Source organism: Tetrao urogallus, assembly GCF_951394365.1.
Source record: "Tetrao urogallus genome assembly, chromosome: 13".
Lineage (NCBI taxonomy): Eukaryota > Metazoa > Chordata > Aves > Galliformes > Phasianidae > Tetrao > Tetrao urogallus.
This window is the reverse complement of record NC_136826.1, coordinates 1,694,461-1,714,210: the sequence shown is the minus strand read 5'-3', so window position 1 is coordinate 1,714,210 and position 19,750 is coordinate 1,694,461. Positions and strand designations below refer to the sequence as shown.

The 19,750-nt window shown below is 52.6% G+C and overlaps 1 protein-coding gene across 1 annotated transcript; it reads right to left on the bottom strand.

Moving 5' to 3' along the window:
• Positions 1–228: 228 nt before the first annotated feature.
• On the bottom strand, positions 229–2,160 carry HMGB3 (high mobility group box 3; the record flags this gene model as incomplete). Its single annotated transcript, XM_079542090.1, has 4 exons — positions 229–372; positions 827–1,001; positions 1,505–1,644; positions 2,011–2,160. 4 exons carry the CDS (start codon positions 2,158–2,160, stop codon positions 229–231), a joined length of 609 nt encoding a protein of 202 aa, XP_079398216.1.
• Between the last annotated feature and the right edge of the window lie 17,590 nt (positions 2,161–19,750).

Genomic DNA, 19,750 nt, shown 5'->3' with positions numbered 1-19,750 from the left:
CAACTTTGATACAGTTTCAGGGTGCTCATTACACCCATGGCCACTTCATGTAAACCAGTTACAATTTCTAGAGCACTTTTAGAAACTACAACGCGATCGGAATCCAAATTTTTTCTTTTTTAATTAAGCCTAATAAGGGCAAGAGACACCATCTCAAATAAGAGGTGCTGCATTTACGGTGTTTCCCCTACTCTATGGTATTCACATGGAGACAAGTATTGTACAGTTTTATTCGTCATCATCATCTTCATCCTCCTCTTCTTCATCCTCCTCCTCCTCTTCGTCTTCTTCCTCTACCTTTTTCCGAGCAGCTTTGGTTGCCGCTCCCTTTGCGCCATCAAACTTTCCTTTAGACTTGTAGTCTGCAACATCCTGCAAAGTCAAGGGGATGTCTTAATTTGCTCTAAGTGCCAAACACCCAGCATTTGCACAGCGGTGCACGTTAGTGGAGGGGATTGTCTTCCTGCAGCCGCAGCCCCAGAGGGCAGGCAGCCCTGCGCCCCACGCTCATCATTACTTGTCTGAGGGTAAGGGAAGCCAACCTCTTGTCACTTTCCTGCTAGCAGGACACAGCTCCCCTAACAGCACGGCAAACTCTCTGCTGAAGCGACAGGTGTGCTTTGCCTGGGGACGTTCCTCCCTGCCGGAACGCACCTGTCTGCTTCTACCTGACTGCAACCTGAGGCACGTCCACTGTGAGAGCTGGGCCCTGCAGCACGCCGACAGTGCCTAACTGCAACAGCTGCAGGCAGCAGAGCCCCCACTGCTCAGCTCTGCCTGCACACAGAGGCACCAGCGAAGGAGAGACGCGTTACAACAGCCTTACCTTCTCGTACTTCTCCTTCAGCTTAGCGGCCTTATTGTTATAAGGCTGCTTTTCACCATCGCTGAGGTTGTTCCACATTTCACCAAGCTTCTTTGCTACATCCCCAATGGATATGCCAGGGTTTGTGGACTTGATCTTGGGGCGGAACTCTGAGCAGAACAGGAAGAAGCCAGACCTGGGGAGAAGCACCAGAGGACAGTGAGCAGCACAGCAGCACACCCCAGCAGCAGCCCCTTCCTGCCACGCAGCACAAAATCCTCACCTACACCTACGAGCGGACAACAAGTTCGTTTTTTAATTACTTTTTTTTAGTATGTATTTTGATTTTACTGGGGGCCAAACTTGCAGCCTTAAACCTTATCTTGTTTCTATTAAATGTTTTCTATCCCTGTCCGTCTGCAATTCCATCTTCAGTGTACAAGCCTCACTGCAGGCCTGCTGTCCGCATCCTTCACAGCCATGACTTTGAGAGCACTGAGTATCAACAGCTCAGTCGGCACTCAACATGCGCAGGGTTACGGGCAGCCCACAAGTCCCACAGAACACTCTCACCACCTTCGGTACTGCTATACCCGCAGTACGTCCCACTGACTTCTGTTATGGCAAATAACAGGCTAGTTGTAAGTGCTGCAAGATGAAGTGCAGTAACCCTCTGCACGCCATGCCTCAGGTACTTACGGTGGTCGCTTTGGGGCGTTGGGGTCCTTCTTCTTCTTGCCACCCTTAGCTGGGCCATAGTCCTTCATTTCTCTATCGTATCGTACCTTATCGGCCTTTGCCATTTCATCAAATTTAGCCTTCTCCTTGCTTGACATGGTCTAAAAAACACACAAAAAACACAAGACACCAAGCCATGTGATCACCCAATGGTCAATAGCTGGCAAACTTTGAGTACACAAGGCAACACACGCCAAGTCAACAGAGCCATTTCAGAATGTGTTTGTTTTCTAAGGGACCACTGTGGAGACCAAGGTCCTGGCCAGGACAGCGGCCACAGCCAGCACTGTGAGGGAGGTGGCCAGGTTGGCACAAGAGCTCACAGCTGTTATGGGGGCCAGCAGCAGAACATTAGGCAGGGACGCAGCACATGGATCAGAGCAGTAGCAGCATCCCCTTCTGCCCTCAGATGGGCACAGGCAACACAAGCAGGTAACAGGACCAGTCATCACTTCAAATTAAGGTACCTTCCACCTCTCCGAGCACTTCTTAGAGAACTCTGCAAAGTTAACAGGAACCTCTGGGTTCTTCTTCTTGTGCTCCTCGCGGCACGTCTGCACAAAGAAGGCGTAGGCAGACATCTTGCCCTTGGGCTTCTTCGGGTCACCTTTAGCCATCCTGACTCTGTGGGGCAGAAGGGAGAATGGAACGCATGAACCTCAGAACACACGAGCGCACACACAGCGTGCACCTGTTTGTACATAAACACCCCCAGAAACAACCTGCCCTCACTCACACCTCTCCTCCCACAACACCTCCTGCCGTCTCCCACAAGGCTCTGCAATTATTCTTCCTCGGGCTTGTGCAGCAGACCCGAGCCAAGCAGAACCCATCACAACCAAAGTTTTACATCCATATGTTTACATTATGCCAAAGAACGGGAGCTGAGCCATTAAGCTCACATACTGCTGCCCGCGAAGCACTATTTGGAACCCCGTACGAAGTGTTTGAATCGGCCTCCACAGCAAGGCTCGAACCACACATCCAGCACCAGCTACGCCTCATCCCCTCAGCAGCCCCATCCCCATACTGGGGGCAGCCCCAGGGCCACATGGCTCCCAGTCCACAAGAGCGCCCCAAGCAGTGCACGCAGCAGGGTTTGGGTGGGTTGCAGGCAGGCGAGCGTGGCAGCCGGCACAAGGCTGGGAGCGGCGCGTGGCTGGGTGCGAGAAGCTCGCTTGGGGACCGATCGCCCCCACCCTACTTGTTTTTTCCCTCGGGCAATAAAAATAATCCCGCAGCAACTCTCCCTATTCACGGCTTTCCAACGGTTTGAAAACCCGACTGTTATTGGCGCAACACGGCAAGGTGCCGGCGCGGGGCCGGAGGGCCCGGCCCGCCGCTGCCGCCGCTCAGGGCCGGCGGGGCGAGGCGCGGGACGGGAGGCGCGGGGCGGGCCGCGGCCTGACCGCGAAGTTCGGGGCGCGCAGGCCCGGCGCGTCCCGGCCTCCTCCCGCCATCTTCCGCCCCCGCCGCCAAGGTCACCGGCGGCGGCCGCGGGCACCTGCGGCGGGGCCGGGCCGGCGGTACGGCGGGCGGGCGGAGGGGGCAGCGGCGGCGGACACCGATAATTCATCTTCCATTTTGTGCGCCGCCTCCCGATGAAACTGCCCCTGAAATACGGCGGGGCGCCGGGCGGGGGGCGCGGGGCGGCGGCCGGGAGCGGCGGGGCGGCGGCACGGCCCGCGGCGGCACGGCCCGGCTCGGAGCGGGGAGCGGGAGCGGCGGCAGCGCCGCGCACCCGAGCCGGCCCCGCTCGCTAAGATGGCTTCTGCCGGCGCCGCGCGCTAACAAAGCCGCGCTCCCCCTCCGCCGCGCTCTGCCCCCGCGCCCGCCGCCCCCGGCCTCGGCCCCGCCGAAACACCGCCCCCGGCGGGAAGGGGCTCCGGGGCGGCCCCACGGGCGCGAGGGTGGCGGGGCCGGGGCGCGGAGCGGGCTGGAGGCGGCCCCCCCCCCCCCCAGCCTGCCTAGCGCAATGCTCTGTAACAAAGGCTCCCGTGCAGCCATTATAGCCGCGGCTCCGCTCCTCCGCGCCGCGAGAAAAAAGTGCCGCGAGCCCCCGGGCGGCCCCCCGCAGCCCAGCCGAGGGCGAGGGGCGCCGGGGGGGGGGGCGGCCGGGGCCGAAAGCGAAGGGTTTGGGTCCTCGGCGGGGCGTCGGGGGGGAGCGCTCCCCCGCCGCGACCCCCTCCCGCCGCCGCACGTCTTTCTTCCCCGCGCCGCGCTCCGGCGCCAGCCATGTTATGCGCGGCGGGCACGGCGCCGCAGCCGCCGCGAGCGCGGCCTCACGAGCGGCCCGGGCCAGGCCGAGGAGCGGCGACGTGGGCGGACGGAAGGGATCGGGGCGCCGGAGGCGGCGGCCGCGGTCCCGGCGCCGGGCCGGGCGCAGCGCGGCTCCCTGTCACTGCCGGAGCGACAGCCATGTTAATGCGGAGCCCGCGGCGGCACGGCGCCGCGCCGCGCGGCTGCAACTTTCCCCCGCCGTGCCGCTCCCACCCGGGGCACACGGCCGGGGCCGCGCGGCAGCAAGCGGGCGGCGGGAGGATCCCGGCCCAGGCGGGACGGGGCGGCGGCGGCGCGGAGCGGCGGTCCCGCGGCGGGCAGAGACTCTACGGAAGGAGCGGGTGGGCGCGGGGCGCCCCGGGGCGCGGGGGGGGGGGGGAGTCCCGGCGGGGTAGCACGCAGGGACGGCTATGGGGCAGCCGCCGCGCCCCGCTCCACCAACGGCACCAGGCCGTACGCCATGCGTTCCGGCCCGGCAGCGACCCGCGCGAGGGGAGAAAGTTTTGGGGAATTCTTTTTTAATAAGGAAAAAAAAAAAAAAAAAAAAAAAAAAAAAAAAAAAAAAGGCAAGAAAAAAAAAAAGCGGAAAAAAAGAACCCGAAAAAAAAAAAAAAAAAAAAAAAAAAAAAAAGCCCCAGTACAGCGAAAGGAGAAGGGCGAGAGCGCGGGGCAGGGCGGGGCGCGGCGCACAGGGGGCAGCCGCCCCCCGAAAAGTTGCGGCGGGGCCGCACGTACCTGTATTGTTCGCGGCAGTGTGGCAGGAGCTGAGCGCAGGGCACGGCGCGGGCTCGGCGCGGCTCAGCCTCGCGTTGGCTGCCTACGAGAGCGGCCTGATTGGCTGCGGGGCTCCGCCGTTTAAAACAACCTCCTCGCCCGCCGATTGGCGTGCCGCCTCATGAATATTAAGCGCGGCAGCGCGGCGGTTGGCGGGCCCGGGTGAGGTCATTTGTTCAAAACGGGCGCCCGCCGGGGAACGGGGAGCGTGGCCGGCGCGCTCCGGGCGAGGTAACGGGGCGCGCCCCGAAGAACCAACCCCACCACGTGGCCTCGGCAGCTCCGCTATACGGGTGTCCCCCAGAAGGACGGGGTCGAGTACGGGGCCGCCCCCACCGCGGGGGCTCTCGGCGGCGCCGCGCTTTCTGCCCCGTTTAGGAAGCGGTCCGCAAAGCAGCGCGGCGCGAGAGAGGGCAGCGGGGCTGTAGGGATGAACGGAGAGCCCCAGCTGCGCTGTGGGATACAGCCGCCTCTGGCAGCCGCACCTCGGTGGTTCCTTTCTCGGGGCCGCGAGGGCCTGATGCCCGCTTCGCTGGCCCCGTTTGCAGAGCTAGATTCTGTCGGGCACGGCAGCGGCCAGCCCCGTCCCGCTGCTGACAGCCGCGCGGGGCAGGAGGGGCTGCCCGGCGGCGCGTCACTAGCGCGGTAGCCGCTGCTCCCCATCTCCGGGCACCGACCCGTCGGAGCGGAACCAGCACGGGCCGGCTGAGCGCCCGGAACCCCAACACGCGCCCGGGACCGAAAGTGCGCCGGCGCCAGCCCGCGGTATCCCACTGCCTTCAAGGAAGGGGCAGTTTCCTCCGCCGGACTGCCGCTGGGGCCGGCTGGCAGAACCGAGCTGTTGATCTAGGGCTGGGGTGGAAGGCGCGTACAGATAGCCAGAAGGAGCCGTTGCCCTCTTTATGGAACAGATAGCGACAAGGAGCCCCGCCAGGCAGCGGGTTCACCGCGAGCCCTCAAAGCACGCAGCCACAGGTTGACTGTGCTGGAAGAGATCGCATCAGAACGCCCGATGAGATGCAGCCTCGCGAGCTTCCTGCGTGCTGACCCTCTGGGGAGGCCCAGAGTTTCACAGAGAATTTACCCAAAGTCCTGCTCCTTCTCGGCCCAAATCCAGTTGTCATCTACCGAGCAGAACTCTGAAGCTGCCGAGGTCTGCAGCGATCTCCTGTGCTGCCCTGGGCCCTGCAAAGTGCCCTGCAGAACCAGCCCAGCTCTCCTCTCGCCCTAGTTCCACGTTCTCAAACCAAAAGCTTAAAACAAGGGGCTCATTCATAAACATTAATGAGCCTACCTCAGGGACTGTATTCTGTAGCATCATCATAAAATAACATAAGCAACACTACTGCGGGATGATCTCTTTGTAGCTGACAAACATCCCTCTCACCTATTTTTAGGGATACTTTAAAAAGCATTTCAAACTAGTTGAATAATTAAGGCATTTTTTTTTTTCTTTGGCTCTGGAGTTGTATGGGTTTTTTTTTTGCTCTGAAACATCTTCTTTCTAGAGTTATGACCGGCCTAAAGAGCATACCAGCCTGGAACAGCCCTGCCCATCACCTCCTGAGCATCCTTCCCATTTCTCATAGGCCAAGAGAAACAGTTCTTGAGATGCTTTGTTGCTGAGATGCAACAGTCCCTGATCTTAGGAAGATCAGGGAAATTCTGACAGCTAGTCAAGAGGCAAAGGAGATATTTTGGTAGCTGACGGACAACCGGGTGGAAGGCTTTGTCCCAGCACTGGCAGCATATTTTTGAAAGCATTGGAGGGCTGAATAACAAACAAGGTGAATGTAACGCCCCAGGAAACACACCTACTCACCCCCAGAGCTGCCACTGCTGAAACAAATCTCCCCCAGGTGCCCTCTGCACCATGCACTGCACCTGGCCCAGCGTCTGAGCACCTTCCTGTGGTGCACTAAGAAAGCAGCCCAGAAAATTAGCTGAGCAAACTTAATGTTTTGCCACAGCACCTTCCAGGCCACGTGATCCTGCTTCCTCCCACAGCCTGGCTCTGGCACCTGAGCCCTGAGAGCCAACATAGCTCACTAACCTCACAAAATCAGAGCCCTATGCTTCACCTTTCTTTCTCAGGTGAATTTTTTGCTGGTTTAGTGAACCAAACCAATGTAACAGGGAGTTGGGTGAGTCCCAGAGCCAAGGCAGTGAGGATGCAGTCACGTACAGCCAGGATCAGACAGCACCTGTTTGGGTGGCAGCTCATCCAAGGACCAGCTCTACTCTCCTGCCCAAATGCATCTTAACAAAACATCTATGTCTTAGCAACTGGGATGAAGAAAGGGAGGGAGTCATTCCATGTCTCCTAAGAAGTATGAGTTCGGCAGTTGTTAGGGTTTTCCGTATATATATATTTTTAATACAGGCTATCACATCCTTATGCTATAGTAAACATGAGAAACAATCCAAAACTAGAAGAAACATCAGGATGCCTGGCTCTTGAAAGGCTTGCAATGATCCCAGGATGCAAAGAGAACTCAATGCACACCCTTCAGAAAGGGTGACCTGACCCCCACAGTTGCTACAGACAGGCTTTATTCTGCAAATATATGCTACATTTTCAAGCAAGTGTAAGCCATGCTCTGCATTCTACAGCAAGACCCAGGTCAGACAGTACCTAGAGCATAAGTAAGGACTGAGACATAAAATTGAAGGTGAGGCACCATAGCAAGCAGACAGCTTCAAACACTTGCTGAGAAGACTGACTGCAAAGTCTTGTCCCAGCTGGCACTGCCAGGCACTGAAGGCTTCCTTTCTCTGTAGGTTGTGTTGGTGCTTTCCAGGAAACAACAGAGCTGCAAATTGTTGAGGCCAAGTCAATACCTGCCAACATGGAATGACATCTCCTCCTCAGCTAGAGATGATTAGAACTGGGAGGCTGCTGTGAAAGAGCCTGGGAGCTACTGAGGACTCCTTTAACAAATCAATGGATTATACACAGATACAGAAAAGCCATCCACAGTTACAAATGAAATTCTTTCTTCTGCTCCCCAGAAGTGCCTGAGGTCTAGGTTAAGTTCACCTGTTTTCAGCCAACAGCTGGACTTTGTCTGAACAGTACGCAGCTTGCTGGGGACGGGCATCTCAGCTCTATCTGTCCTACTCCAGTCATGTCAGGCTGCTAATGAAGTATGGCCCACCATGTATTTAAGCCCTTCAGAAATAGAAGCGTTGAAAGGGTATTTGTGGAAGTGCTCATATGATGGGTGGAATATGGAAACTGCATCTTCACCAGCACCAGTTCCATGGTTCAGCCAGCCATTCTTGCAACGCACCTCAACCCCTTCTCGTCAGTGAAACCATTAACAGTTCAGAGGGGTCTCACAGGACAACAGAATATGAAAGGTTATTCCCCAAGACGTTCAGCGACCTTCCCCATCTGCAGCCAGCTTGCCTCAGTGCAGAACGTTTGCCTGACACCGATTTCTACTTGACCTCTGTGCCATGCTTTGCTCAGCAGTTGGGATGATTTAAGCCCAACAGTAGGTTTGAACTGGTGCCGTGTCTTTGTTGGATTTGTCCAACAGGGGTCAGAGTGCGGCGTGCTGCTTGTGTTGGCCGTCTTGATCACAGGTAGCATCACCCGTAACACTGACAAGGTGCGCTGGGTCACAGGAACAAGACGAGTACATATGCTTGCTGCTCACGGGGTGAAGAAGTTCATGAATACAATTCTGGTAAATATTCAGTCCTATCAAGCATGTAACTCCATTCCTGTGACATGTTTATTCAAGCAACCTGGGTATCCAACATCAGCACACCAAAGATGCTCTCAGTGCCCCCGCAGAAACACCAGTGGGAACTGCCCACCTCCGCTGGGGGTTACAGGTACTGGCGAATGGTCCCTGCCATAAGACCTGTCCTGGGCCTGAAGGTTCACAGACAGCGTCACCCCAGCACACAGCTCTGTAAAATGCTTCTGGTGCGGACGCTGCAGCCCCAGTGTATCGCAACGTGTTCCTTACAGCAGCACGTCAAAGCCGCCCTGCTCTCAGCTCTTCCCACTGTGGTTGGGAAGCTGCAGTAGTAGCGGTGTAATTACAACCATTTGGCACTTGCACTTCTGTCTGGATCGCATCTCTTCACAACCCTTACCCACCGGCAAAGTCCTCTAGTGAAGACTTGACCCGAATGAAAAGGCTGATATACACAAATCCGCGGGGTGCTGCCAGTAATTAGAAATGAAGGGGGGGGAAATCCCTCCTAGGAACCTAACAAAGCCAGGAAACCTTTTTAAGCAAAACCAGCCTATCAGAGTGACAGAGCTGACATTTAAGGTTGGATGGACAATAGCGACAAGAAAAGTGCTAAATGACCTGTTCATCTCAACAGCATATTCATTAGGCTAGTTAGGGAGCTGTTTCAAAAGCCTTCAGTCTGGACCTAGCCTCTTCCATCTCTGACCTTCCGTGTTAACATGCAGTAGAGATGAAGAAGGTCAGTTAACCATTCTCTTACTGGTATAGTTGAAAGCTGTAGGCAGAGATTTCCCTTACAAGAATGTATTTATTTATTACATCAGGAGCTTGACTTCGATAAAAATGAGGAGCAATCCACTCCTATGCATGTGAAACTCCCACTCTTGCAGTATGTGAAACTTCCATGCGTGGATTTTCTTATGCCCATGGTCTCTAAGGTTGAATTCCAAGTCCTGTAACTACTGTAAAATATTTGTAATTGTTCACTGGGATCTCAGCCAGTGAGAATATTTCCTCTCTAACCTATTAAAAACAAAGAGTTATCTTTAATACATGCTGAAAACAGAAAATAAAATTAGCAATAGCGTTTAAGCATCTTGCCAGCACATAAGTTCAGAGACAGAGGTTAATCTGATCCCACTTCAACTCTGGGAAACCCAGTGCTCCAACAATTAAAATACTGGACCAGATGAACAGATGACCCTCCAACCCCAATCCCCCAGTGGGGCGGCACAGCCTGTTATCCTGCATAGCCACGTTCCATTAAGCTGACACCTCTGCAGGAGTAGGATACATTCCCAGTTGCACACACAAAATTAATTATTGTCAGATGCGCTTCACGGGGACTAAGGTGAGAAATACAAGTTCGAAAAACTGACAGTCATATTAGGCAGCAGTTCAAAACCTCCTTGCAGTGCAAAAGCTAGTAAGATAAACAGAAACTCAGGGCTACCTTTGCAGGTGGGTTCCCCCCGCTTCTTGTCACATCGTTCCTTCTCTTGGCTTTCTCTTTCTCTCCTTTCTTCCCCTCTCTTTTTCTTCCCTTCACACCTCAGAGCTGGCTGTTTCCCAGGACGAGCTGCCTGGCAGCACAGGGGGTGGCAGCAGGCACCTTGCTCCTGCACACTGCTCCAGGAGACTGGCCGCCGCAGCACAGCACCTCCCACGCTGCCAGACTCCTGCAAATTGCCTGTCCCCTCATGCTGCCTCCCTGCACTCCTTGTGCCTCTCTGCTCCCTCCCCTAACACATCCTTCCCTCCACAGCATGCTTTGCTCAGATATCTCCTCCCATGCTCGGCTACCAGGGGACCACATGCTTCCATGTATCTCTTTTTAAAAGATGTTCTACCCAAACCCCTGTGGCCCCAACGAGCAAACTCCCAACTCCTCCAGCTTCATAAGGGGTTTTCTGCTTTCATATAACACCACAACAGAAATTTAAAGGTATTGGAAGGGAGAGAAGGGGGGGAAAAAAAAATAAAAAAAAAAAGCATCCACCTACCTACCCCAGCTAAGCCAAACACTAAATTAAGCAGCCAGGACAACTGGAGATGGGACAACCAGAAACACTTCCCAGTCTCTGATGCTGTTGCTATCAGAGCTGGTTTCCAAAGCCATCAGTGCCCCCAGCCCAAACCCACTCCCCCAAGTAACACCTGGTTGCAGCAGCGCATCCTTCTTCCCTTGGCCATCCCACCCCTGCCCACGTGTCAAACGAGGACGAGGCCAGTACACGGCACGCAGACCATCATCCGTCAAAACCACTGGTGTCCAAACTGAGGAACCGTCCCACAAGAGGCAGGCTCCTGCTGCTACACTACCTGGCAGCACTTCCGAAGGAAGCTCGGAGTCTGGCCATAGCCTACTGCTGGTGAGTAACTCAGCTAAAGGCATGCTGCCTGCGTGCCAGTGCTGCGTGACTGCTGAGGTCAGGAGCGATGCACGAACTCCTTGGCCAGGGAGGAGGGAGCTCTCTCCTTCAGAGCTGTGGGCTGAAGTAGACACAACAGGAGGCAGTGGGGCGACAGCAGCCCGTGGAAATACACTGCCCTTGCTGCAGAGCTTTAAGGTAGGTCAAAAATGTAACTGTCGGAAAGAACAGACAGCACTGGTCCTGCAAAGGGGGCAGAATAAAGCGCTTTTCTTGACCTGTGACCAGCACAACACTGCTCCTTGAGACCAGCTGTGGAGCTACAAAATGAACCCACTACCTATATGCACTTATCCACATAAAATGCAAGGAAAAAATGCAAGCAAATTAATATTTACAGTTTAGGAGAATGCATAATTGTTTGCAAAAAGAACCTGCCAGGGTAGCGCTGCACAGGATGGTTCTTGGATCCTCTTCAAAGGGCTCAGTGTGCCAACAGGTAAGCAGAAAGACAAGCACTGGCTTGGGAAACCCCTCTGTATTCCTTAAGCTTTTATTCTCCCTTGCTTTTCTCCCCCATATTCTCTCTGTTCCCCCCCCCATAAATCTGTTCAGAAAATATCGCTTCCTTTTTGGTATCAGTTTGGTGCTATCATTTCACCATAGCAACAGGCAGAAAAGTGCAGCTCCAACAACTGGAGGCCGCTGGGCAGTACAGGTAGGGTCTCCTGTGGCAGCAGGCTTAAGTGACGGCACTTTTGCAAAGCTGATCAGTTGCCTAACCCTAGATTTAATAATGCTACAAGATAATACACACTGTTAACTAAATGTCACCAATTAGCCTATCAAGAAGGCAGGAATATTTTCAGTAACTGCACTTCATACGCAGCTACTCTATAATCAAGGTGAGGTATGACAGCCTCCTACAGATGCTCTAAGCTACCTTCCAGTAGCTGCCTCAAGTCCTGGAGATTGACACGGGCCACAGATCCCATAGCAATACCCTGGTAAATCCCTTCATGGACATGTGTGCTGGCACAGGCCAGATTGCCACAGCACCCAGGTGCAGAGGCTGGGTGGAAGATGACAGCTCCAGGTTGCTCCCAAGCAGTGCCCAGCAATGGGCGCAGGTCTGAGCTGAGGCACCAGAGCATGAACAGAGCTGGTGAGGCTAAAGCCTTCTGCCATCCCATGGAGGTACAACACTCAACAGGACAGCAGGGAAGTAAAAGCAACGGGATGGTGAAGCAATGAAGAGAAGGGGAGCACTGCAGCGCGCAGCCGGGACTGCCATGGAGGTATTGGCACTGGTGAAAAGCGTGTGTTTCCCCTCCATGCATGCTGGAGTCAAACAGTGTGACAATGTCAGCTGGTTGCTACCAACAGGTACACACACATATTCGTGCTGATGGGGAAGGAACAACTTATTTTGAGGGGAAAAAAAAAAAATCTAATAAAGAGTTCACATTTCTGTCAAGTCCTCCTGAATTCTTCTTGCTTTACATTTGTTTAACATCTGTTTTGTTAACACATTTAATTCCTGTTTTGCATAGGAGTGTAGGAGCATTACAATGAGCAAACAAACACTTTCACTGTAACTGCTTGTTGCAGTGATAGGGTTTGGGCGTGCACATTCCTTACAGACACAGACAGGTATGTGCACACACGCTGTGAACCGTCATAAAGAAAAGTAAGCTTCCTCCTCACACTTGCGACTATTTCAACTTTCTTTCAGTTTTATTAAGCCATTTCAGGTTTAAAAGACATTTTCTATTGAGACCAAGGGTTCATATTGTATATCCGTCATCAAAGATTCCACTGAAGTCAATTAACAATTTTTTTTTATTACTTCTCTTATCAAGATAAAGGCATTTGATAAGATTCTTCCAAAACGTCTCAGCTTTGTTCTTTTCCCCAACTAAAAGTAGATGCCTTTCCAAGAAAAATAGCTTCAATCATAAAAGGAAGACAAACATACTGAAGAGATTAAAAGAAAAAAAGATATCAAAAACCAGCCAAACTTCCTTCCCTGTATCATTAGAGAGAGCAAACTTCCAGGATAGCAGCATCCCAGCATACGTGGCATTTAAAAATATCCAAATAGTTTAGAGCTCATACACTGGTGTCAAAATCCTGAGCTCCAGCTACAATAAGCCTAATTCAATGGAATTTCATAGATAAAACTCAGGAAAGAATTCAGCTTTGTGTTGCTTACATACTACTAAGTCCGTAACACCACTTGATGGGAGACAGTTTTTTCCCCCATTACTGCATGAGTTGGTGAGGAAAAAAATTAGTAATTAAAAATGTTTTTGCACAATCCTATTTTCCTTGAGGAGAGAGAAAAAATGAAGAATAGTTACCTGGAAATGGTGCAGTTGTGTGGTCTTGCTGTGAAAATGGTACCTGTGCTCTCTAGTTCATCTTGCACTTTTTTTTCCTGCTTTTCCATCAGCTCGTTTGTTTTCCATGCGGCTGCTTGTATATATTCACAATTGTCTGCAGTTATCATATGTTGAATATTATTGTTATGTGCTCAGATATACTCCCAGCATGAAAATTATTTGAAAATGGGCGTAATGAGGGGAAAAACACAAACATCATCTGAGGAACTCACGCAGTAGAGTGCTCAAGAGCTTGCTTTCAGATTTGCCTTCCCTGCCAAGAAAAGGCATTGTTGTAATGACAGCCAAGAGGCGTGTGTTATAACAGAAAAATCATACAGGACACAAAAATCAAAATCTCAGTCACCGGCGAAAAACCGAGGCAGTTGAGGAGCACACGTACAGCACTGCTCCTTTCTCCCTAGCTCCCACCAGAACTGCAAGCGCCTCATCCTTCTCAAGGGGACACGGCAGTGCCTGAAGCAGGGCAGCTGAGCATGCCCAGCCAGAGCCCTCCCAGCACTAGGCAGCAGACAGCTTGAGGAGCAGAAGCCCAGGTCCCCCCTCCCCCTGGGCTGCCCTAGGCCAGCCACTTCCCACCCAACAAACCACTTGTCCCCACTCTCCCACGCTGCTCAGGAGAAGCAGCACACGCGCCACAGCCGGACTCTGCCTTACTGGGGGTCTCTGCTGGCTGGAAGAGCCAATGGTCCCTTCAGTCCAAGCCCATGGCTCTCCTGCACTAATTTGGCTGAACCCAGGCAGGTCTTTGCCAGTAGATCCACCGAGTGAAGAGCACAACTGCCCCGACCAACATAACCACAGTGGCTCAAGCACCAGCATGACATTTTTGCTTTTTTGTGTTACCATACCCACATTTTCACCCCCAGAGGCTGGGCTCAGGGCTGACACCTATGCCCAGCCGTGGGCTCAGATGATGCCATGCGATTTCAGGATCAAGTGATCAAGCCGTCAAGTCAGTGCAGGTCAGAGGAATCAGGTAAGGCCCTCCACACATGGACAGCATTTCTGAATGGCAGGTTATACCCCTCAGCTCCCTCTGCTCCCAGCTACTAAGCCCTCCCTGTCTGTTGCAGTAATTCCACCAGCAGTGCTTACTACTACTACTTACCCTCTTAGAATAATCACACCTTACAGTACTTCTTGCAGCCTAATGTTTTACAACGAAACCTGAGCAGGTCTGAATAATCCTAACAGCGGTTCAGCAGCAGCACTCTCACAATTATTGTATAAAAGGTAAGTGTGCTTCTACTAGCTCTCCATTTAAATTTATAGTGATTGGTTCCATGCAGTAATATGGTAAATGAGAAAATCTCACAGCCTTCATTGAAGCAGCCTGTAGTAAATAAGAAACGCCGAGGTTTGTGTGTTGGCCCCCGGCCTGTCAGCTCGCTGTGCAGCAAGGGAATCAGGCTCCCTTTCCCAGCCAAGCATAAAATGCCGGGTGATATACTGCTCTGCGAGCACAACTGCAGCGACAGCAAGAGCAACTCACGCCGCTGGTCCTAAGGAAAGCTTCCGAGCAAGCCCAGGCTGGTACGGCTGAGACAGAAATCACACGTGCTCTCCTGCAGTCTGTGTTCCTGCAATGCCCCCACATCTTTTCAGGGCTCAGCAGTGCGCTGTTTCCCAAGCACAAGGCTGCGTGGAGTCGAATCCCTGATTAATTTGGCGCACAGCACTGTTACCATATTGAACAAAGGCTGCCAAATCTGTCAGATGTGGCAGGTATTGTATGAATTATTTTTTTCACGAGGAGCGCAGACCTTGAGTAGGTTTTTAAACTACCTCCAGAGACTAAAGGCCACACTGTTATTCTGCATTGAGACTGCAGTGGAGACAGACCCTTGCTCATGAGATTTTAATTTCAGCAGCTGCATGAGTAACTTTAAAAAAAATATACCCTGGGCCTGACCCTGACTCTTACTGAAGTCAAAGCCAAGATTGGTGCAAGTTAATGGGAAGAAAGGTGAAACTCTGTTATATAGAGCAAAATGTCTGGGGGTTACTCAATCCAATTCAGCCAAAAAGTTTGTCACTCCTGGGTGAAAACGCTGGTGGTGCCTCCTCCTTCGTGCCCCTCACTGACACCACATTGGATAGAGGGAAAGTCTTCACTGCCTTTACATCACCTACACAGCCTGGACCCTCCCTTGCCATGAGCCTGCAACATCTGCTCCGGATGTGGAAGGAGGAAGATGGTGGATCCATGGCAGGGGCTGGAAGTAGGTGATCTTTATGACCCCTTTTATTCCAAGCTATTCTATGAGTCTACCCTTCCGTTTTTCCTCATAAACACTCTTTTGCCAAGCCATGAATGCACCTCCATCAAGCTGTTCCTCCAATGGCACTCAGCACCCTCACACTGCTTCACTGGCACTTCACCCTCACACAGCACCTTCACTGAGACCACTGGGCCACCACCAACTGGTGAGTGCCTCCCACCTGCCGGCAGGGAGCCCTGGGCACAGCTCCCCTTCCTCAGGGATGCCCAACAGCAGGTGAACAGATGGTGGGATCAGCCCAAGGGAACACGCTTGCTGCCATCAATGAAGATGGTCGCCTCCCCTGAGACACCCTGTGCTGTCACATAATGGCACGTGGGCCAACAAGGCCTGGCTTAGTGACTGGGGCAGCTTCAGAGCAGCAGGATGCTTGCAGAACCCCTGGGCCCACTCTCGGTCTTGCATGAGGGCTGGCACAATGAGCACACACCTGAATACAACAGCACATATGGATGAACCATCCTCAGCAAGACTACACATCCCAGCAAGGAAGAAAGACTCTCCCTGCTTTCCCCTCGTTCCTCCCTCTCATAACAGATAACCAAACTAACACCTCAACTTGCACAGCCCCGCTACCCACTGGACCCACTGTTCCTGGGATGACCCCGTCCCCACAGCCCAGCCACGCAAGCAGCACAGTCTAAAGGGTGCTTAGGAGAAGTGGAAAGGTACTGGTGCAACCCTGAGAAACATTAGTCCTGCCAGCCCGTACAGCCTGTTCCCTCACACGCCTGTGCAGGCCATACTGCCAGGCTCTTCCGTCATTTATTGAGGCTGCACTGCAGGACACGCATTTGTTTTGAGGGGGAGGGAGCCACCATTCAGGGACACGTACCAGCCCTGTGCCTATGGGCTACCTGACAATCACTTCGCTAATACATCCTGAGACCCACCCCTACTTAGAGAAATCCCCCCCACCTACATGAAGGGGCAAAGCAGAACCAGTCAGCTTGCAGCACTCGAGCTGCACCAGGTGGGAGGTGCAAAGGTGAGCCCCATGCAGGAAGGGCTGTGCAGAGCTGCACTCACAGACCCATCTGTGGGAGAAGTTGTAGCCCCCTCCCCCTGCTCACAGCCCTTGTACTGACAGTTTGCCATTCTGGCATATGCTCCCAGGGTGCCTTGCACTTCTGCTGAACTAAGGTAAAACTGGACACTGCAGAGAGGTGATTTATATCACCAGGGAACAGCACTGCTGGAGAGCCCCCTCCCTGCTGCAGGAGCACGTACATGCTGTTCTTCACCTTCTCAACATCCTGCCTTTACAACCACTGTGGGCTTGGGGGATGCATGCTGTGAGGATGGCAGCGCTCCCTCTGTTTCCAGCACCCCACAGGCCCAAGGCACGTGGCTGCTGTGCTCTTCACAAAGACTCCAGGCTGAAGAAGGGCCTAGGCAGCTCCCAGCCCCTGCTACAGTCTCTGCATGCATTACCCCAGGGCCCAGGTGCATGCAGCTTTCCTCCTGCAGGCTAACAGGATGCTGAGGGCTCCAGCCAGGCTCATCAGCCTGGCTGTCTGGAGAGCTGACACGGTGGGAGAAGGCAGAGAAAGAAGAGACTTTCCTTTCTCCATTTGTTAGGCAACAGGTCACACACACTTCAGACAGATCCCAAAGCCTGCCTCTACTCTCACAATTCCTCTCTTCCTTTCCCTGACACTTTCCTGACACATCCTCTTGTGCACTTTGCTTGGCTTTCGAAGTAACACTCCTCTCTGCTTGTTCTCCTTCCCACTCCCTGTCACTGGAATCCCGCTGCTGTCATCACACTCCCATCAGACTTCTCCTTTCAACGGTGCATTTCCACGCTGTCTCTCCCAACTGTCACATACGCTTCTGGTTCAAACATCTGTTCCTCCCCCTCCCAGGGACGTTGCTCCAAACCATGCTGCTTTCTATCTGAACGGCAGGAGAGATGTATCTGGTTGTACACGACACTACACTACCATCCACGTTCCACAGTGAAAGCCTTCTCTTCTGTGGTTCAGTCACAGCAATCCCAAGGTTATAGGCTCAGTCCCTCTTCACTCTGCCAGGGTCAGAGCAAAAAGCACAGGACTAGCATGCTGCAGCCTGGCTGCTCAAGTCAGGGAAGCAAAGGAGGGGGATAACTACTACCCCCTGCAGAAAGGTCTGCACTGCACTGTTCTGCAAGGGGAGAACAGATGCCCCACAAAAACAACTTGACACAGTGATGGTCCGGAAAGTCCATACAATTCACAGTGCCAACAAGGCATCGAGCAGAACAACACAACTGCCCAGAGCCTAATAACATCCTTGACCAGTGCTCTGCAAGAGCTTGCATCATGCTGTGGCTAGGCTGAGGTGCTGAATGCAGATGTGAGGGTTAGCCACGAAGCCCTGTGAGAGGTGCTGCACTGCCTGATGTGCAGGGCAGGCTTGCAAGCATCTTAGTGCTCAAATGGAGCTTGTTTCCCAGTCACAGGCATCACGGTGCATGCACTGCTGGCTCTGGTAGCAGCCCTGATGTGCCCAGCCTCACTGACACCATGAGGCAATGAGGAGCACACAGCCAGTCCCTGGCCTCCCTGCTGCTCTGCTCCGCTCTGGCTGGAAGCAGGACTGTTGTACAGCAGCACCATGCCTTGGCAGCACTTGTCTCGGTCCTCGGACAGGCAGATAAACAAAATCTAGGCCAGTGCAAAATCTCATGGTAGAAAACATTCCAGTCTTTGGGCGCTTCAATCTCCCTTCAAAGCAGTTTGTATCACTAGGCAGAGGCAGCAACTGGAGCAGCCAGGCTTCTGGCTAGCGAGCTTCTGCTTCTAGGAGGCAAACCTATGCTGTGCATCCACCATCACAGCAGCAGGGGCTCCTCTGACACTATCCCTGCTGGCTCCATCTCAGTTGCTAGCATATTGTCCTTAACCAGGCACACCACACAACTGCACAGGCAAACCTTTGATCAAACAGCACAGCTGATCACAAACCATTTGAGATAACGCTGGTGAAGCACCTCTTTTGTTATCAGTGCAGTCACTGATATTCCTCTCCTTCTCGTCCCTCCCCCCTCTTGCAGAGGAAAAAATTGGCCACCCAGACCTTAAGGCACGTCCTCAAACCAGGTGTCGTAACTTAAGAAATGGAGGTTCAGAGGTGTTTTGTTAGCAGTGAAGCTGGTGAGTTCTAACAGTAGTTGAAACAGCTGCAAAGAAACTGATATTTAGTTTCTATCCTATTCCCCTTTCATCTGCTTGTAAGTTTCTCAAACATGTTCCTATCCAGGGTGAAATGTTCAGCGCTTGGTCTCAGCTCAGAGATGATTTCTTTTATTTCCCCCTGCAGGAACTGTGGGTAAAATACTAAATGCAGTAGATTTGGAGTTTGGGGAGCGTGAGTAATCAGATATTTCCCCCTTGTTTCCTCTGATACCATATGTTCCAATTGGAAATTTTACACTTGCATACTGGTAACTTATAAAGGGTGGAGATGATGTACTTCAAATGTTCTCACTGAGAGGCAGAAAACAAATCCAGATTTAACAAAATAATTGGTTCAACACTTTTAAGATGAGTTTGAAATATTCTGATAATGCTTTTCCCTTCCCTGGTGTCCCAGGAGGAACAAGTACACACGTTTTATTTTAATCTATGCACTATAATTTTAAGGATAGCTGACACAAGGTGGTGTTTGTTAAGATGGATCTATTTGCTTTGAAATCTAAAGAAGTTCAACACTCACAGACTGCCAGGAATTGCAGACCTATTATTCAATCAATTTTTGAGCTCTTTTGTCAAAATCAGAGGTCCCTTTAGCTGAACATCTCTCTCATTCAACGAAGTTTTCAGAATTCAGCATTCAGAAACCCAGCACCCTGACCATCCTCACCCACAAAGTCAACTAAGACACCTCACATGCCAGACTGTTGTTTTTTTTCATTAAAGTCCCCTGTAGAAGATTGACAGCCCTCCAAATCCCGCACAAACTTTGCACTCCTATTTGTATTCTACACATTATCAAAAATGCACAGCAAATGACCTCCAGGCAGAGGTACTTCCTGGTCACAACCGCTCAATGATTATTAAAATCCTGTATGCACACAGATGATCACACGTGATCTTTTCCAGGTGCAAGATTACTAATGGGATGGAGAGAGGCAACACCCCTCCTTCCTCCTCCCAGTAGGGCTGCTTTGCGTCTGTGCCTTTTTGTATGGAACCGGGGAAGTACTGAACAGCTGCCCAGCCCGTCTGTTTTCCTCTGCATCCAAGGTCCTGTTCACAGCCAGGAGCACCACCTCTGACACACGTAGCAAGTCAGGCAGCAGATCACAACTAAAACAGACTAGACACTGTGACAAACAGCATGAAAAACAATTCTTGGGGCAAGGAAGCCTCACAACCTGAAACTCACC